This window comes from Mastigoproctus giganteus, chromosome 7 (genome assembly GCF_048544385.1).
Source record: "Mastigoproctus giganteus isolate SK-2022 chromosome 7, ASM4854438v1, whole genome shotgun sequence".
Lineage (NCBI taxonomy): Eukaryota > Metazoa > Arthropoda > Arachnida > Uropygi > Thelyphonidae > Mastigoproctus > Mastigoproctus giganteus.
In genome coordinates this window covers 102,703,056-102,723,596 of record NC_143581.1, presented here as the reverse complement: position 1 = coordinate 102,723,596, position 20,541 = coordinate 102,703,056, and the positions used below count along the sequence as shown (strand labels likewise).

The 20,541-nt window shown below is 37.5% G+C and overlaps 1 protein-coding gene across 3 annotated transcripts in view; it reads right to left on the bottom strand.

Annotated features, from left to right (window-relative positions):
- Positions 1–20,541, bottom strand: part of LOC150083113 (uncharacterized) — an 87,311-nt gene that overhangs the window by 42,378 nt on the left and 24,392 nt on the right. For all 3 annotated transcript variants that reach the window (XM_090377804.1, XM_090377806.1, XM_090377803.1), the window contains exon 3: positions 10,252–11,824. In XM_090377804.1, the coding sequence (XP_090233930.1) occupies positions 10,252–11,824 (1,573 nt within the window). The remainder of the gene's footprint in view (positions 1–10,251; positions 11,825–20,541) is intronic.

Here is a 20,541-nt window from a genome sequence, read left to right as displayed (position 1 = left end):
AAGCACACTGTGTTGCTGTCGCAAAGCAGGTTGGCTTTGAGGAATTGGAGGAAGAGGACTTAGAAGAGTTGCTTCATTCCCATGAAGAACTTTCAACTGAAGAACTGCAATAACTTGTTGCTGAAGGACAGGTGGAACATGGGGAAGATGACGAAGATGAATGCCTGCAAGTCACCATAAAACAGCTTCCTACCTCAGAATTATCTTCAGTTTTGAATTCATTTGAGGAAAGTATGCAGTAGCTAAAATATAACAATTACTATGCAGAAAGAAGCAGAATAGCACTTTGTACAATTCGATCTGCTTTGGAGCCATACAAGCAGCTGCTTTGTGAAAGAAGGAAGGTGGCAAAACAAATGTCTTTTTTATGAAAACACCCAAGAAAGACACAGAAAATGAGCCATTTCGTCTAAAGCTCTCATCTGCATCTCCTCCCCCTCACAGTTCTGATAATGATGACAACCTGCCACCACTTTCTCCATAATTCCACTGCTTCAACCCTTTCTCTCAAAGCTGTCTTCATTTATTTTTAAGGTAAGAACCTAAATTTAAACGATTAAATTATGAATTTGACATTTCTGAACTGTGCAAGTTGAGAAATGTTAAATTTATTAAGATTATTTATTGTTTGGCAACGTTTTGGTTACGAATGTGTGTTCAATCTTGGGTGGTCGGCACCTAACCCTATTTTTTCTCTAAGGCTTGTTATTTATATTGCATAATTTTGCATTACACAAGGGTTTCTAGGAACACAACTATTGTGTTATACGACAACTGACTCACCCTTAGACCCCCCTTTGTGAATTGGGGATACATTTGCACATCTCTAAGAGATAGCAGAAACAATTCAAAGTGTAATAAAATCTATTAGATCAAGATAAAGAATTGAAAGAGACAGAACATCTGTTATCTATTTGGAGAGAAGATCAAACAAACAAAGAAGAGATCAGGAACAAGTTTGTTTATGATAAAAGCATTAGCAATATTCTTTATATTCACTATTACTGCCACTCTTCCCTGGAAATATGTACTTGCATTTTTATCATTCCAGAATAATGCACAACTTTGAAATATCGGCAAGGACTGGTGTATTAGCTGAGTTTCTCAAAGACTGCTGAATAGATTGTAGTGCTGGATATTTTTTATTTTATCTATTTTCTGTGTAGACTAAGACAGTTCTCACTGTAGACAAGCACTATTGGTTAGATCTTTGTATTTTTTTTTTTTTTTTTTGCAAACAGACAAAGATCAACATGCAAACTCACAACTGCAGTTTTGAGTTTGCATGTTGTTTTTTCCTTGACCTTATCAGCAGGACTATAATGCACCGAATCTTTGGTGAAAAGCAACAAAAACGAGTGGTAAAAAGGTCTACTAAACACTTGCCTCTCATTTTAAAAAATGATCTATAATGGGTAAAATTTTTGTTTTTCTTGCAGATCCTTCTACTTTACAGTCCCTCTTCAGCTTCCAGTAATAGTTGGCCATCATGTTGACATTTCACCTCCCCTGGTACCTCATCTCTATGTATTTAATGTCATGGTGAAACCTCTCATGTTCTTCACTAATACTTCCTTGATTTTCTGGGAAATAGTCGATGTGGGAATATAAAAATTGTATCTTGACAAATCATATTGCAACCCAGATTCTTGTAGTCTGGATCCGATTTGTTCCCAACCAAGTTCTCAAAAACAGACTTGAAGCAACACTCACAGATTAGCCACAGTGCTGTGGCTCAGGGGGAGAACCGAAGAGGGTGATTTTCCAACACATCACAGTCTAAAAAAATGCACGAAATGTGAAATGTTTGCAAACCCTCTCTAGAACAGGATATGATCTAGCCAAGGAGGATGACTGTGTGTGTGTGTGTGTGTGTGCTAGGTGGAGAGACTGAAGAAATTAGATGCCAACTCAGCGTTCTGATGAGCATCTATGAGAGTTTGAGATGTAGGGTGGAAGTCCTTGAAGAAATTAATAAAGGGGGCCCATAAAACTCTCAGATGCCCTAGTCAAAGCCAGAGCTCACTCCTGTGCATCAGGCAGCACAGTGGCAATCTCCAAGGCAGAATGCACTGGTGCCATAGGAACTAGTTATTGAGGTGACTTTATTGTCACGGAGATGGTGAATATATTATGCAAAAAGCATAGGTGGAACAGGACCAGGGTCTAAAGTTTATGGCATTGTAGAGCATATATCATCTTTTAAGGGCACAAAAGGTGATATTGTTGTACACGATGGTACTAATGACCTTAAGAGTAAGAGATCTGCAGATTTACTTAACAAGTACAGGTCAATGTTGGAAAAAAGTTGCGAGCTAGGGTTGAATTTTAAATGTCTGCAATTTTGCCTAGACACGATATGAGGGAGTATATGATGAGAGCCTTGTCAATCAATTCGATCCTGAAGAGATCGTGCAAGGCTCATTTGGTAGAATTTTTTTCAGATTGGTCTATGCTTGCTAACAGGCGAGAGTGCTTCTACAGGGATGGGATACACTTAAATAGAAAGGGTGCAAGAATATTTCCTGTTGCTACTGAGGCAGTGTTAGGTGGGTCAGAAAACTGCTAGCTTGGGAGGGGGATTCACAGATTAACAGTAGCCGCGGGCAGAGGCAAAAGCGATTCTTGCACTGCTTCTATTGTAACGAGCAGCAGCCTAGAGAGCAAGTTGCTGGGGAGTTCAAGAGCTGCTGGGAGTCATCATGGAACAAATAAATACATGGGCTGTGTTAGGGTAACTAAGAGTAAGAACAGGTGCATGTATACTTGCACATACACCTAGGGCTGGATTTAAACTTGTTATGGCCCTAGGCTTTAATTTTTTTTCTAAATATTGTTCAATAAGGGTTTTTTATTGAACTGTGACAATAAGGATTTTTTTAAGCTTTTGCGAGGCCCCTTGCAATGTGAGGCCCTAACCTGTAGAAAACAATCATCCAATAAATGATTGGATGATTGTTTTAAAAATTTAGCTTATATGTAAATCCGGCTCTGCGTGCACCAAAGCTGATAGTAAAAAATTTGGTGAATTTGAAGTGCTGATCAAGGTATCAAATGCAGATATTGTTGGGATATCAGAGACATGGTGTCATACAGATATAAACAGTGCAGAATTTTTGGAGACAATGTGTGCAGAAAGAATAAACAGGGTTGGAAGGGAGGAGGGGTGATGCTGTTAGTTAAAAAACACAAAATCTAACGAAGTGCATCCAGTTGACATGGGAGGACAGTGCAATGTTAAGTCAGTTTGCTGTGACATAAACACTGGGGAAGGGAAAATAAGAGTAGGAGTGTGTTATAGGCCTAATGACTCTGATGAGTATAACGAACAATTGTGCAGAGAAATAGTGGGCCAGTAAATCAGAATGTCTTGTAATGGGAGATTTCAACTTTCCAGATATTGACTGGAACTTGTGGGTTGGTCACTCCACAATAGCAAGACTTTCGTGGATTTATTGGAAGATTTGTTTCTACAGCAATATGTTCAAGGGGCAACCAAAGGGGTAATACCCTTGATCTGATTATCAGTGGTGATGATGCATGCATTTGTAGATAAAGGAACCATTAGGTGACAGTGATCACAGTCTACTGATGTGGGATTTACTTAAAGATGCAACTACCATCAAGGAGTAAAGGGAAAGGTTTATGTTTTCGGAAAGGTGACTACAGTGGTCCCAGGCTCAGGTCTCAGAATTCTATACAGTGGGATCAACTGATGATGTTAAAAACAGTGATTTCTAAATGGGAGACCTTCAGGAAATTAACCTTGGAAGCAACGAGGCTTTTCATACCAACTAATAAATACTGTTCAAGATTTAGGCCTAAATGGATGTCAGATGAACTAATGAGGCTTGTGGCAGAGAAGAAAAATGGGTGGGATGCATATAAATTAGTAGGTGACACAGAAGCCTACAGCAGATATAAGCTAGTCTGTAATCAAGTCACAAAGGACGTTAGACAAGCGAAGGCTGATTATGAGAAATGCTTGGCAAAGGATGCAAAGAAAAAGAACAAAGACTTGTTTATATAGGTAAACTGTAGAAGGAAAGGGGTGAATCAGATTGGTCCACTTGATGTTGGTGGTTCGATTGTTGGTGATCCTGCTCAGATAGCTGACAAACAATGAATATTTTGCATTTACACATGAGGAATTCTGTAAGGAAGGGGAGGACAGAAGTTTACTAAACTAACAGGGAGCTAAATGATTTTGTAATAACAGAGAGCAAAGTGAAGGAGATATAGTTGAAGTTAAACATAAAAAAAGGCACCTGGGGCAGATGGAATCTATCCAGTTATATTGAAGGAGGCAGCAAGGGAAGTCAGCAAACCCTTAGCCATAATTATGAGAGCATCCTTAGATTCAGGGGAGGTTTCCAAGGACTGGAGAGGTGCAAATGTGTCCCCAATTCACAAAGGGGGTTTTCAAAGGGAGACACAAATAATTATAAACCTGTTAGTTTAACTTCTGTTCCGGGGAAAATAATGGAGTCACTGGTTAAAGAGGTGATACAGGATCACCTAGAGAAGACTGCAGTAATAGTTCAGACTCAACATGGGTTTATTAAGGGGAACTCTTGTCTGACCAAGTTGATTGGATACTATGATGTAATCACAAAGGAACTGGATGCAAAAAATAATTTTGATATCATATAACTTGAATTTCAGGAAAGCTTTTGATACTATTGCACATGGAAGACCACGTACAAATTGGAGCAGTGTGGCATTAAGGGCGAGCTGCAATTGATAATGGGATGTTTCAGTGGGAGATGGCAGACAGCGGTAATAAATGGACACTGCTCTACGTGGACTAATGTTATTAGTGGAGTTCCCCAGGGTTCGGTGCTTGGCCCACTGTTGTTTTGTGTATTTATTAATGATATCGATGAAGGTATACCATGCTTAATGTCCAAGTTTGCAGATGATACAAAAGTTGGCAGGGTTGTTAATGATAGTAAAGACAGTATGCTACTACAACAGGATCTAATAAAGTTAGGCAGATGGGTTGAGAAGTTGCAACTGAAGTTTAATATTGACAAATGCAAAGTACTGCATATGGGTATATGCAGTACTGCATATGCCAAGTGAAACGTACCAACTGTGGTACGTACCAACTGAATGTAGATTCAGGGAGTTGAAGAATGAAAAAGACCTGGGGTTAATTGTGCAGTTGGATATGAAGTTCTCCGAGCAGTGCAGACAGGCTGCCAGAGCAGATCATGGAGTTTTATCAATGATACATAGGAATTTTGCTAGCAGAGACAAGGAGGTGATTATACCTTTGTTTATACAAAGCAGGGCAATGGTCAGGGCAAACCTTGAGTACTGCAAGTCTGAGGGCCACATTTTAAGAAGGATGTAGAGTTGCTAGAATGAGTACAGAGAAGGGCAACAAGATTGGTGGGAGGAACAAAGTGGTTTTCATATTTATTTCTGTTGTGAAGCTGTTGTTATTTGGTTTTTAGGAGCATTAGCAACTAAGGCCATATTGCTCCTGGGATGTGTGGTGGTCATTCCCTGACCTTTCTGCATCCTCCGTATTTGGTGGTCACGGGCTCGAACCCCGGTCTAATCAAGAAGCGTGTGCTATGCACGGCTGCTCCTGCCCACTCCAGCTACGGAGGTGCCTCTATTGTGAAGCAGCACTTTGAGACTCCTCTCTGAAGAATCAATAAAAAATCTCCACTGTGTAAGATTGTGATTAATTCCTAAAGAATTCTTTAAGTCATTTACATTACTCAAAAACGCCGTGGAACTGTCCTCAGAAAAATGAGAGACTAGTTCTTGTTCTCTGTCTATATCATGAGAAAAACTTCCCATGTGCTAGAAGATTTTTGACTTAAGTCTAGAACCAAGGAGATCTTTGGTAAATTAAAATCGCTTATCAGATCATTTAGTTCATTCTGTGAAAACAGTTGAAGACTGCACTCAATGTCTCCAGGCATGCAGACTTCAATTTCATCTTCAGAAGCTTCACTTCCAGCACTTTCTGCTGCTACATTTTCCTAAAGTGGAGAACATGGAATCAGTAGGTTCTCTTCATGTGGGACTGGTCTAATGGCAGATGGAATATCAGGATACACAATGGCCTCCTTACTTTTTTCATTGTATTCCTCTACATTAACTAAGGAAAAGTAACAGACACAGTGGTTTGTAGGCTCCTGCTAAATCATGTGAACTGCAAATCGTATAGTCTTCTTTTTACCATTTTTCCCCAATCTCAATGCTTCAAAACAAGTTTGGCAAACTTTATCTTTGGTCGAGGAATACACAACTTCCACAAATTTAAGTTTGGATTGTTCAAACGCTTGCGTAAAAATATTTTTCTCACTTTTCAGCACAAGCTTGACACGATAACCTCAAATATAAACTGGGCTCACACTGATAAACACTACTTTATACAGCTCTCAAGGTCAAGAAACAAATGACTGAAAGTAGTGTCGCCAACATGTGAAAATTTAGTTTTCAGATTCCCAGCATTTATTCCTAACTTAATACATTCAACAATACAACTCAGGACATCAACAATACAACTCAGGACATCAACAATACAACTCATGACATCAACTTCAGTGATTTGTGAAAAAAAAGATACATGATAGAAAAAACCCAAATAACATTTCTGAAATTAGCACAAAAAACTGAGTTAAAAACAGCTATTAGTTTAGAAACATCGAAAACCACACTGAGTGAGTGTTATCAGTCATTTACAATCACTAACAGAAAAGTTTGGCCAATACTTTCCTTCTTTGTCATTAGAGATGTATGACTGAGTTAGGATCCCCCCTGCTGAGTTTTAACCAAATTCACAAAATTTACTGTCTGATAGAAGATATACTGATAAAACTGCAGTCAAAATCACCTGTGTGTTTTTAATTTCAATAAAGAAGTATCCACTGATCTGAACAAAAAGCAGGTTGTCTATTGTATGAGAAAATATTTCGTAGCAGAAAAAATATGCTCTTAAGTCAGGAGAACGATTGTGATATGGAAGGATCATTTTAATATTCTGCATAATCGAGTGCTTCAATGCATGAGCCTTCTTAACCTATTTTTTTACTTCGGATATTGTACTGTGAATGACTTCTGATAGATATTTTCACTTCTAAACATACTAATTAGGTATTATTGTTCACTCTTCTGGCCTCAGTAGTAAACAAGAATAACAAAAACTTATTTACACTTATCCTTGAGTTTATTTTCTTTGAAACGGTATTCCATTGCATTATAAATCTGCAATCTGTATATATTATATGGATTTCTTGAAACTGAATGGTGGGAATAAAAACAAACTTTACTGTATGCAGAATATTAAAGAATAAATAATAAAATATAAATATAAAAAAATAAATAATAAAAAAATAATAATGAAATATATATTATTTTATTTTTTAACAAAACGCCAAACATGAGGGATATTAGAACCTACAGTACTTAGTACCGTACATACGTTGAAGGTTGAGAAGATGAAAGAAGATATTTGTTGAAATTAGACTTGAACAGATTTTAAATTTCAGAAAACATGTATGAAGGAAAGTTGTTCCATAAAATGGAAGTTGAAAGAATAATTGAGGAGGAAAAAAAGTTGGTCCTGTGAATTTGAAGTTGGACAGAAAAAGAATGTTAACTGGTTGCGACAAGTGTTCACACTACTTCGGAAGAGAAAGCAGGAATTATAGAAGGCAATTCAAAAGAGCAGTCCCTATGGAAGTATCTATAGAAAAGGCATGTAGCAAAAACAAGGTCTATGAGAGAGAGAGAGAGAGAGAGAGAGAGAGAGAGAGACTCTTGGAGATGAGTCATTAATTTACCTAACTGCCCTCTTTTCAATGGAATCTAGAAGCCTTAGAGAGAGAGTTTGGGGCCACCGACCCAGATGCAGGAACAATATTCCACAGTTGGGCAGATTTGTACAAAGTGAACAGGTGTTTGGAAGAAAAGTAACACCAAGGGCGAAAGAGAAAATCCAGTTTTTTAGATTCAGAGGAAGCAATATTTGTATTGTACTTATGTCAAGAGAGATTAGAACTTAGGGTAATCCCCAATAGGGACATGATAGTGCCTAGAAATTGGAGTGTCATCCAAGATATGAATGGGAGCAGAAAACTCTTTTTGTGGATATAAGACATGACTCACTTTTAGAAGGATTAAAATAAAGTTATATTTGTCCACTGAATAATTTCCTGGGGATCAGCATTTAAGCAATTGATAGTGGAGACAGCATTTAAGCAATTAGAAGACAGAATCATCTACCATCACCCGCAGTGAGCAGTCAGAGAGAAAACTGGATACCAAATTACAAAAAACAGTTACCAAACGATAGGACAGAAGCTTATTTGGAAAACTTTTATGCCAAACATGATCAAAAGCCTGTGAAATGTCAAGCAACTGCTTTTGAATTTGTCCATAGATTCGTAAAATAAGCCAGAATATCAAAACTGACAGAATCCATACTAGTGATCGTTGATCATATGGAAGGTTTCTAAATAGTTTAAGAGTTTGTGATTAATTGATTTCTAAATTACTTTAAAAAGAGTAGAAGTGCAATGGGATGATAAATGGCTTAATATCGAAATTTGTAGATGATACAAAGGTTGACAGGGTTGTCAATGACAGTATGCTACTGCAATAGGATCCTAGGATCTAGAAAAGCTGGGCAGATGGGCTGACTAGTGGCAACTGAACTTTAACACTGATAAATGCAAAGTACTGCATACGGGTAGCAGTAACCCCACAGAAATGTACCAACTGTCTGGTTTTACACTCAGGATAGTGGAGAATGAAAAATACCTGGGGAGGCAATTGTGCAGTCAGATATGTAATTTTCTGAGCAGTGCAGACAGGCTGCCAGAACAGGTCATGCCATCTTATCAATGACATACAGGAATTTTTCAGCAGGGATAAGGAGGTGATTATCCCTTTGTATAAGGCAATGGTCAGGTCACATCTTGAGTACTGTGTACAGGTCCAGATGCCTAATTTAATAAGGATTTACAATTGCTAAAATGAGCGCAGAGAAGGGCAACATGATCGGTGAGAAGAACAAAGGGGTACTCTTACCAAGAAAGACTTAAGTTCTGCAAATTGCAACATTTAGAGACTAGGCACTTGCAAGGTGATCTGAGTGGTGATAACGTCCTGAATGGTTTAAGCAGGCTCAATGCTGATTTGATTCCCTTGCTCAGATTACAAATCTGAGGGGGGGGGGAATACACTCAAATTGTGTGTATTCCATCTCTTGTTGTGGAAGTTGATAGCTTAAGAAATCCAAGGAAGAACTGGACAAACCTGGAGAAACAAAAAGATGTCTACATCTGTTTTGTAAACTATAAAAAGCTTTCGACTCAAAAGACCATGAAAAAATGATTCAATCTCTAAAAAATAGGAACTGATGGTAAAAACATCAGAATTATAACTAATTCATACTGGGAACAGTCTTAGTTTTTGAAGCCCCACTGACATCAAAGATCCTGTACGCAAACCTTTAAGTTTCCGATATTCATGTAGTGCTGCATTAGCGTTACTATTATTCTGGTAGAACAGTTTTACTAAAAGAGCACATTTTTTTTTGTAAGAGCCATAATGGTTATTAACGGTAGCATTGGCGTTTCTGCTTTTATCTAACAGGATGTCATTTGCGTAAGCAGTATGTCTTGAAATAAATGACAGCTTTTACATATGCGTAGCACCGTTTTCCCCTGGTAGCAGAAATTTGAACTAATTTTTTTTCTTCTACAAATCGCTTCACCATACTCTAAATGACATACTCACTGATTTTCACAGCATTAACTCTAACCGTTTTGACACTAGGGTCTCCTGAATAGGGAAACTTATTTTATAACCAGCTGGTGTGTGTGTGTGTGTTTATATATATATACACATATACACACACAAATGTTAAACACACATTCCGTGGCAAAGTCAGTTTCCATGGCAAATGAAAAAAACTGTTAAACAGACAGTGGTGTGGCATGGCATGGCAGGCACTTGGCAGTGACTGCATTTAATTAGTTTACAAAAACTATTAAGAAAAAAAAAAAATTTCAGTAACTATTGCCATAAAAATTTTACTATATTTAGGAAGCTAGAAATAATTTCAGATTTTAATGCTTAATTAAAAGGTAATGCAGGAGTGTTATTTTCAAAAGGCACCTGCCTGTCACTGCCCTCAGGTTAACAATTATATGCATATTTTACTCATTACTGTGAAAATTATAAATTTGAGAAAATAGAAAAATTCAAAGAGAAACTTACTCTTCTAATAAATCATGGGTTCTAGGTGGCACTTCAATCTCATAACTTGCATCAGATTCCCAAACATCACTAATGGTATCATCACTACTCTCAGACAAGTGTGTAGGCTCCCAATTGGGATCTTTATCTTCATCTTCATCATTCTCGAGTTCCAGTAGTAGTGTAGCCAACATTCTTGTTGTCTGTGGAGAAGTTGCAGAACAGTTCTGGGGACGAGTGCTTTGATTAAAGTTTGGTATTGCTGGTCCCCAGTTAAGATCATTATCAAGATATCTTTCAAGTAAAGATGCAGCTCTATGAAGGGGCTTGGCATTGGAATTTGAAATGCCAACTTGCCTGCCTTGTTTCAAATAATGAGAGGAGCTTTTACTACAGTATTTATTTGGCTCTAGCGAAACTTGAGTTCCAACCTCTATCATATTTGACTGAACTCCTTTATTTATAGAAATTCTCATCGAACACAGCCTATCATCTGTTTTTTCTTCTTTCTTTTCTAATGAATGAGAAATAGCAGGTCTATACATATTTAAAGGAAGTCCATTTATCCTGCGTTTTCTACTCAGTCTTGTATTATTCTTTTCTGCAAAACCACTTAGACTATGTGAAGGTGATAAGTCATGTTGAGACAATATATTCATTCCAGAATTCTTAACTGCATTACTCTCATCATTATTTAAAGGAACACCGGGGTCTTTGTTCTGAATCTTCAGAGAAAAGTCCTTTTTTGAAAAAGCCCCATTTGAAGAAACTGTGGATGATGTGGGAATATCTATTAAATCACAAGATTTGTCTTTAGAAGCATTCTTTCTCCAGCTGCAACTTCTGACAATTTTTCCAGGTTTCACTAGATGTTCATCAGCTTTCAAAAGGTGTTGTTCTTCATCTGAAGTATCAGTTAACTCTAAAATCTGCCTTCTTGGAAAAAATTCCTTCATACTATTTGCTTCTTCAGTTCTTCCACTATCATCAGCCTTACAAGATACTGTTCGTTTGCTACTATCCAATTCTGGGTCATCTACTGAGCAATCACTACGTGCAGCATTACATACAGTTGGTAAATCAGTTTCATCCAGGCATCCACTGATATCCAAAGAGTCTTTCTCACTGAAATTTGAACTGTCAGCTAACACAGAAGACACAGTAATGATTTCAGTAGCTGATTCATTTGAATCACCATGTTCTGCAGTCGTGTTTAATTCTGAAAATGTATTTTGATCATGCTGGTTAGCCTGCTGCAGATATGGGGGGAAAAACGATAGAAGTGTAGCTAAATCCTGCAGGTGACTTGAAGCTCTGCACCTAGGACTTTGTGTCCTCCGTCTCAATCCATAACCTGATGTATTGGAAGAGTTGCTATTAGCATCAGATAGGTAACTCAAGTTATCAGATACAGAATCAGAACTTAATATATATGTGCTCTCTGACACACTGTCATCATCAGTACTGTCAGAAGGAATACTAAAAGGAGAACTGTTTCTGGATTTTAGTTCATCTAGTTCCTTTTGCAGACGCTGAAGTTCTTTTTGCTGATCAGAAATCTGCTTTTTCAACTGCTTCTCAAGTTTTTCTTTTCCTGGAGAAAAGAAATGAGGAAAAAACCTTTTACATTAAGAAAATCATAAATATAAATAGATTTTAGTATATAAACCCATAAGTCCATTATAAACAACTTACAGCCTGTATAGATAATAATTCACCCAATACTTTTTTGTGTTTGCTGACTCCATGAATTACGAGTCAGCAAACACAAACAATAGGCATTCTCCACTCATGATTCCGATACTCAGTTTACCCACATACCCGGCCTGAGTTCTCAGCTGAGTTGTAAAACAAACTAAATGTAATTAATATTATTTTTAGTTCACATTAAATGAAAAAAGAAAAAACCATTAACAATAAATTTTTAACATCATGTATGGCACCCACAGGCTTCTGTGATATCAATAAGCCTCTGAGAAACACAAGTTTTTGGTATGTGGATACCAGAGCCTTGTTCCATTCTACCCATAAAGGCTGCAACTATTTCTCTGCTTGATCTAGAATGCCTTGTTCTATTTCAGAGTTGTCTGAAAACGTTGCAAATGTGTTTGCTCTCAAGTATACTCATTAAGAGTGTATTTGGAATTCTCTCACTATCCATTTCAGGATAAAAAAACATCAGTATAATTGTGTCTGTAGCAGAGTGAATCCTTCAATCAGTTTGCTTGTTTTCTGGATGAAAAACCAATATACATATTCCCAAACAAGTTGAGCACTGATTTACAATCTTTTTTGCTTTGTCATCCCACTGTATGTGACAACCTCGGGTGCATAGGGAAACTTGGCTTTTTTTATTTGCCCATCTGGCCACAATCTAGGCATAACCTTAAACCATTTTCCAATGCTTCCTTTAATCATCACTGTGGATTTTGCATTCTTATACAACCTTTTTATTCCCTTTAAAGATTATTCTACAGGTCACATTTTACCAAAATTTAAAAGAGTAGATATCTATACTGCCTGGTCGCAACTGGAAGATGCTTGAGGATGTGGATAAGGATGCACTTCTATTCTCTGATATAGGAGTTTGGAAGTAAAGAGAGCATGAAGTTGGTCAAATGAATAATACATTTTTATTAAATTCTACAACTATATACTTCTACGGATATACTGGATTAATGAAAAATGCTCTCATAATATTCTGAAATAAATGTTGACATTTTAATATTTAATAAATATTAATAACGTAATTAAAATGCTACATTAATCAACCTCTTGATCTGTTCCCATTGCTGTTTCAGTCACTTTCATTTGTAGTGAAAAGTGAAGACTCAGTAAATTCTTCAAAAATACAATGTTTCCCAATATGTCTGCTCTATCTTGCAAAAATGGCTAATAATTTCTAATAATTCACATTTATGCATATTAGGCTAAAATAATACACAGTGTCTCACCAATGTATCATTGGTGGGTTTTGTTATTTAGTTTTTTTTTTAGGAGCATTAGCAACTAAGGCCATATTGCTCTGGGGATATGCCATGGTCATTCCCTGACCTTTCTGCATCCTCCGTATTTGGTGGTCACGGGCTCGAACCCCAGTCTAATCAAGAAGTGTGTGCTACGCACTGCTGCTCCTGCCCACCTGGCTATGGAGGCACCGGTGGGGCACACCAATGATACACTGATGTGTCTCTCCATAACTGAAGCACATCAATGATGATGAAGAGACAAATCAACAATGTGTTTCCATTGCAGAAGCACATTGATCTCACCAACATGCTTCCACAACAAATTGTTTGGACACTTGTCTTGCTGAACACTTTAATTAGTGCATTATTAAAATTTAACAGAACCTGCCTGAATATTTGGCAGTAGCTGCTTCTTTAGCCAAGTTTCAAAATTATGGTGATTCATTTGGTCATTGTAGTCACCGGCTTATGTTTTCAGCTTTGTATATATAAGCATAGAGTTTGGAATAAAGTTATTTATATTTCCTGCACTTATTATACTAAGCCTTTTTCCAGCATGGCCACAGTCCATGCCTCCAGATAATCCATTGATCCTCCAACATTTCCAAAAATGTTAAATTACTGTCCACCTAGGTTCCATCTAAAAACAACTAAGTACTTTCCAAAATTGAGGTAATATATAATTGTTCATAAATATTTTGTTCATGGAACAATGTAGTCCCTTTCCATTAAGACCATCTGTTTGGCTTCTATTTTCTTCCATTTAAAGCCTATGTAGAGCTGTTCACCCAAATGGAAAATCAAATTTCTGTCTCATAACCAGCAACAAGTTATTTAAAGTGGACACCTTTCTATTGCACTATAAAATTCTTGAATAGTGCAGTAAATAATGCATCTATCAAAATTATCTACCTAATCAACTGTTTACCTACTCACTGACTTTTTCTTCTTATGTGGAGATTTTAATATATCTTTTGGGTGCAATAGCAATGAACATTCTTTTCTAATCTGTTTAATTAAAATTCCTGATAAAACTTTAGTTAGAGCAGCTCTTCTTATAGGTACAATTAAACTCAAACATCTTGCTTCGTCTTCAAAAAACTTAAGGACATTGTTCACTATATTTTTTCCCTTTCAACCCTGCCATAGAGACATTTTTGTCACTTAAGCAGATGTCTGACAGTACATACTAGTACACATCATGTGTACTGCTCAGTCAGGTGTGAACCACACCAATTGTTCCATCTGCTGCCTCTTTGCCTTACTCTTTTGCAAAATGTTTCAGCCCAGTTGCTAAAAAAAAAGTATCTTCCAGTCATGAACAGACTATATTCTGTTCAACTTTAATCTTGACATAAATAGCATTAGCAGTTGCACAAGATGCAAGAAAGCAAACTTACACAGCATCAGCCAGAAAAAAAAAAAAAAATTACACCTCCCATTTCACCTATTCACTCCCTCTAACAGTTTGTCTAGTTCTTCCTTGGATTTAAGCTATCAACTTCCACAACAACAGATGGAAGTTTATTCCAACAATCAACCACCCACTGGTTAAAGCCAAATTTCCGCATATCTATTATGCAACCGTCCTTCCTTAATTTGAATCTCTCTCTCTCTCTCTCTCTCGTGTGTGTGTGTGTAAGATGAGGAAGAATCCCATCCTATCAGCATTGAGTTTGCTGAAGCCATTTAAAACCTTAAATACTTCAATTAGATCGTCTGCAGATACCTAGTCTACAAATGAAGTAAGTTCTACAATTTGAAGTAAAGCCTTTCTTGGTAAGAGCACCCCTTTGTTCTGCTCACCAATCTCATTGCCCTTCTTTGTACTCATTCCGGAAGCTCTACATTCTTCCTAAAATGAGGCCTCCAGACCTGTTGTATAAGGCTCATTATATAACGCAATGGTTGGATCTCAAGTTGGGGTCTGACCATTGCCTTATTCAATGGAATAATCATCTCCTTATCCATGCTAGCAAGATTCCTGTATATCACTGACAAAATCCCATGAGCTATCCTGCAGCCTACCTGCATTGCTTAGAGAACTTCATATCTGACTGCCCAATTATCCCCAGGTCTTTTTCATTTACCAATATGTAAATTTCATTCACCCCAAAATATAGTACCACACAGTTGGTATGTTACTCTGGGGTTACTGCTACCCCCACATGCAGTACTGTGTATTTATCAATGCAAATAAACTTCAACTGCCATTTCTTAGTCCATCTGTCTAACATTTGGTCTCCAGAGCAAAGTTTCCAACATCTCCCCCCCTTATCCTCCAACCCATGCATGGTACTACTAATGCTAACTAGTACCACTACTAATACAAAATAGCTAATAATACAATACTAATATATACTAATTCTAGGTGGTAGATGATTCTCATCAACTGAAACAATACCAACACTTTGCTTAATGGAGGCTTAAAATGGTGAAAACTATGCTTAGCCACCAGAGCAAAGTTTCCGGTATCCCCTCCCTCCCTATCTCCCTCAACCCATGCACAGTACTAAGTACTATATGTTCTGATAATTTTCGCATTTGGAGTTTTCTTTAAAAAAAAGATCCTGCTGCAGAAGAATACTCTTATTATTGTTAATAACCACCCTGCCAACTTTTGTATCATCTGCAAACATCGATATTAAGCCTGGTATTCTTTCATCTATATCACTGATCAATACACAAAACAATGGGCCCAACAACGAACCCTGGGGGGGGGGCTCCACTATTAACCATTACTCCACGAAGAGCAGTGTCCATTGATTACCACTCTCACTCTCTTCTCCCACTCAACCATCACTTTATCCACAGCTACAGTTTCAACAGCAGTCTTATGTTAACAGGAGAGACTGTTTCTGGGATGGAATACACTTAAATAGAAAGGGTGCAACAATATTTGCTGATGCTATCAAGGCAGTGTTAGGTGGGTTGGAAAACTGCTAGCTTGGGGGGGGATACACGGCTAACAGATTAACAGTAGCCACTGGCAGAGATGAAAGTGATTCATGCACTACTTTTATTGGAATAAGCAGCAGACTGGAAAACAAGATGCAGTGGGTCAGTAAATCAGAGTGTCTTATAATGGGGGATTTTAATTTCCCAGATATTGACTAGAACTTGTGGATTGGTCACTCACACACTAGCAAGACTTGTGGATGCAGACTGCTGGGAGTCACTGCAGTACAAGTAAACACATGGGTTGTGTTAGGGTAGCTATGAATAGGAACAGGTGCACGTATACTTGCGTGTACACCAATGCTAGCAGTTTAGTAAATAAATTTGATGAATTTGAGGTGTTGGTCAAAACATCAAAGGCAAATATTGTTGGGATATCAGAGACGTGATGTCACATATATATAAGGAATGCAGAACTGGAATTTGGGGAATACAATGCGTACAGAAAGGATAGACAGGATAGGAAGGGAGGAGGGGTTATGCTATTAGTTAAGAAACACAAAGTCCAAGGAAGTGAAGCCAGTCGATATCGATGGACAGGGCAGTGTCGAGTCAGTTTGGTGTGACATAAGCATAGGGAAATCAAAATTGAGAGTAGGAGTGTGCTATAGGCCTAATGACTCTGATGAGTATAATAAGATATTGTACAGGGAAATAGAGTGGGCCAGTAAATCAGAGAGTCTTATAATGGGGGATTTTAATTTCCCAGAGATTGACTGGAATTTGTGCGTTGGTCACTCACACACTAGCAAGACTTTTTGTGGATATACTGGATGATTATTTTCTACAGCAGCATGTTCGGGAGGCAACTAGAGAGAGTAATACTCTTGATCTGATTATCAGTAGTGATTCTTCATGCATCAAGAATCTGCAGATAAAGGAACCACTAGGTGGCAGTGATCACAGTGTGCTGAAGTTGGATTTACTCAAAGAGGTAACTACCATCAGGGATAAAGGGAAGGGTTTTTGCTTTAGTAAAGGTGACTATGGAGGTCTGAGACACTATTTAAATTCTATATGGTGGGACCAACTGATGATGTTACCAACAGCAAATTCAAAATGGGAAGCATTCAAAGAGTTAATCTTGGAAGCTACTAGGCTTTACATGCCAACTAAGAAATATTGCTCAAGGTTTAGGCCTAAATGGATGACAGTTGAACTAATGAGACATTATTATTATTATTATTAGCCATAACGTGCAAGGAAGCCTGAGGCCTATACTGCACCAGCAAAAAAAAAAAAAAAAAAACTGATTTACCCTGTGACCCAGAGAGAGAGAGAGAAAGAGAGAAGTAAAAGGAAATCACCAAGAAAGAGAAGAATGATGATATCCAGCTCAAAACCCTGGGTGTGCCAAGCCCATACTCACCAGATATGAGCCCCCTGGGGTTGTGGCAGAGAAGAAAAGTGCATGGGATACATATAAATTAATGGGTGACATGGAAGCCTATAATAGATATAAGCTGGTCTGTAACCAAGACACAAAGGAGGTTAGGCAGGCAAAGGCAGATTATGAGAAATATTTGGCAAAGAATGCAAAGAAAAACAACAAAGAGTTCTTTACCTATGTAAACTCTAGAAGGAAAGGGATCAGATTGGTCCACTGGATATTGATGGTTCAACTGTTGATGATCCTGTTCAGGTGGCTAACAAACTAAATGAGTATTTTGCATCTACATTCACATACGAGGAGTTATTCAGGGAGGGGAATGCGAGAGGTGAATTAAACTCTGGCAGTGAGCTAGATGATTTTGTAATAACTGAGAGGAAAGTGGAAGAGAAATTGAAGATAAAAAAAAATAAGGTACCCATGGACCGGAGATGCGCAAATGTGATCCCAATTCACAAAGGAGGATCAAAGGGTGACACAAGTAATTATAGACCTGTTAGTTTAACTTCTGTTCCAGGGAAATTAATGGAGGCACTGGTTAAAGAAGCACAGCAGGATCATCTAGACAAGACTTCAGTTATAGCTCAGACACAGCATGGTTTTGTTAAGGGGAAGTCTTGCCTGACCAACTTGATTGGATACTATGATGTGATCACAAAGGAACTGGATGCAGGGAATAACTTTGATATCGTATATTTGGATCTTAGAAAGGTTTTTAATACTGTTGCACATGGAAGACTGCTGCACAAATTGGAGCAGTGTGGCACTGGATGCAAATTGCTGCGATGGATGAAGTGTTAGACCGAGAGTTTCCTAACTCTCAATAATCGGGCAGTATTAATTAACTACTAAATAGTTAATACAGTGTCTTAGGATATTTTAAATTATTAAAAACCAAGCTTTTTCAAAACTCTTCGGTCTACCCAAAATAAACTATTCTATTGTTAGAATTGTACCTTGGGAATCTTTAAGATAAAATTATAAAACTATTCATTTGGAACTTATGTTTAATACAATAAGGGAGGAGAAACTTATTTTCCAGAAAGAGTGTATGGATAGATATTGCGCAATTTCTCACCCTAGTTCTCTGTTGTGAACCTCTCACCAACAGAGCGAAAGGAGAGGAGAATGCCTCAGTTCTCATGACCACAATGATACTAAAAAGGGTTTTATTGCTACAGCGGAGGTGGAATGTCTAGTTGTTTTCGCGGGACGATTACCAAAAATGGTAGTGTCCTGTGAAATGGACATTCTTGGATGACTCTATCTCTGTGACATAGAACGAGATAATGTTAGTATATAAATGGTTCTGTGAAGCATTGAGGGCAGACCTTCTTGCTTTTGTAACAGATGTCGAGGGGTCTTGGCAATGTGAAGGAAAGGTTCAGCAGTCAGTGTCACTCCAGCCTTAAGAACGGCCGAGGAGGAGCTGAGACAAAGAAAACTAGGCTCAGAAGGTCACACCCTAGTTTCCACCAGAGGGAAGGAGGTCTCATAACCTGTCCTGAAGCAAGAGATTTAACCGGTAAGCCATTATCTCATTTATGTGAATGTAAACCTCGAAAACAACATCAACAGATACCATTTTAATGCTTCCTTCCTAAATATTTAATCTTTGTTAATTTAACAATGAAACGGAATTTCTCACAGGGTTGGTGGTACACAGGAATCTTACAGCAAGGTGCTTTTGGAATGAGAAACGAGAAGGGGTGAGATTGTTCACATCAGAACAAACGTAAGATAGCGTAAGGTAATAAGAATACCAAAAGCACATTACCTAAGGTTCTTCTGTTATCCAACCATTCTGTTCTATGTTGAAGAGGTTTGTGACTGTTGTAGCTTGTTAAACCAGTGCCAAACAATAAGTCTACTGAAGGAACAGTTCTTGTGATACTAGAATCCAGTATGTTATGAAGATGTTTTTGCCAATACAATATTGTTGTTATGAACGGAAACCTAAAAGCAATATATACAGTAAACCCCCGCTATTTGCGGTTTCGCGTATTTGCGGTTGCTGATTTAATATAAAATGAAACCTAAAAAAATGTGAATTTTAAAGTGCCGTGAATATTTTCCGCCATAAAAAAACATGGGTGTGCCTAAAATTATCTTTCCCCGTCAAAACAGCGCTCAGTGGGTGGGGGAAAAGGGGTGACAAAATCACAAGCGTGGATGTTTCTCGCTAATCCTTGTTCAGTATGTGTTAGGCGTTTTGTCGTTTGCTTTTCATTTATATGCTTATAAATGGAATAAATTTATCAATTTATAAATTGATATGCTTACAAAGGTGATAAATCTACCGTTTTGCAGTGTAAAACAGACTTTTTCGAGTGTGTTAACGGAAGAAAGCGACTTTATTGTGGACAAGTTCTTTCTAACCCGTACAAAAATATGGCTACGAATAACAAGGGAAATGTGAAAAGATCAAAGAAGGTGATGACATTAGCAAATAAAATTGAGTTATTAGACAAAATTTCTAATGGTGAAAGTGTCTCCTCAGTGGCAAAACATAAAATCAATGAGTCAACGGTACGGTCAATCAAAAAATCGGAAGAAAAAATCTGCCGTAGTGTCAGTGAAAATACGCTAATTGCTTCAAAAATTTGCTCTGTAACTCGTGATGTTAAATTAGTAAAAATGGAAAAGGCTTTAAATCTGTGGATAGAAGACCAAACTCAAAATAAAATTCCGTTAAGTTCACTCATTATTCATGAAAAGGCAAAACTCCTTTATTAACACTTTAGCGAAACTGGTGATAGCATTGGCAGGATAAGTTTTTTAGCTAGCAAAGGCACTAGTTTGAAAGATTTATTTGAAATTTCTAATAAATATTACATTTAATATTAAATTGTTTCTTATTTTCATTTCAATGCCATATGCTTGCATTTCATTATGTACTGTCTATGTACGTAGTCATATTATGAAGGTACATATAATACATAGACAAAATTTTAGACTAGTTTTTTATATATTTCATACTTTGGAACAGAACCC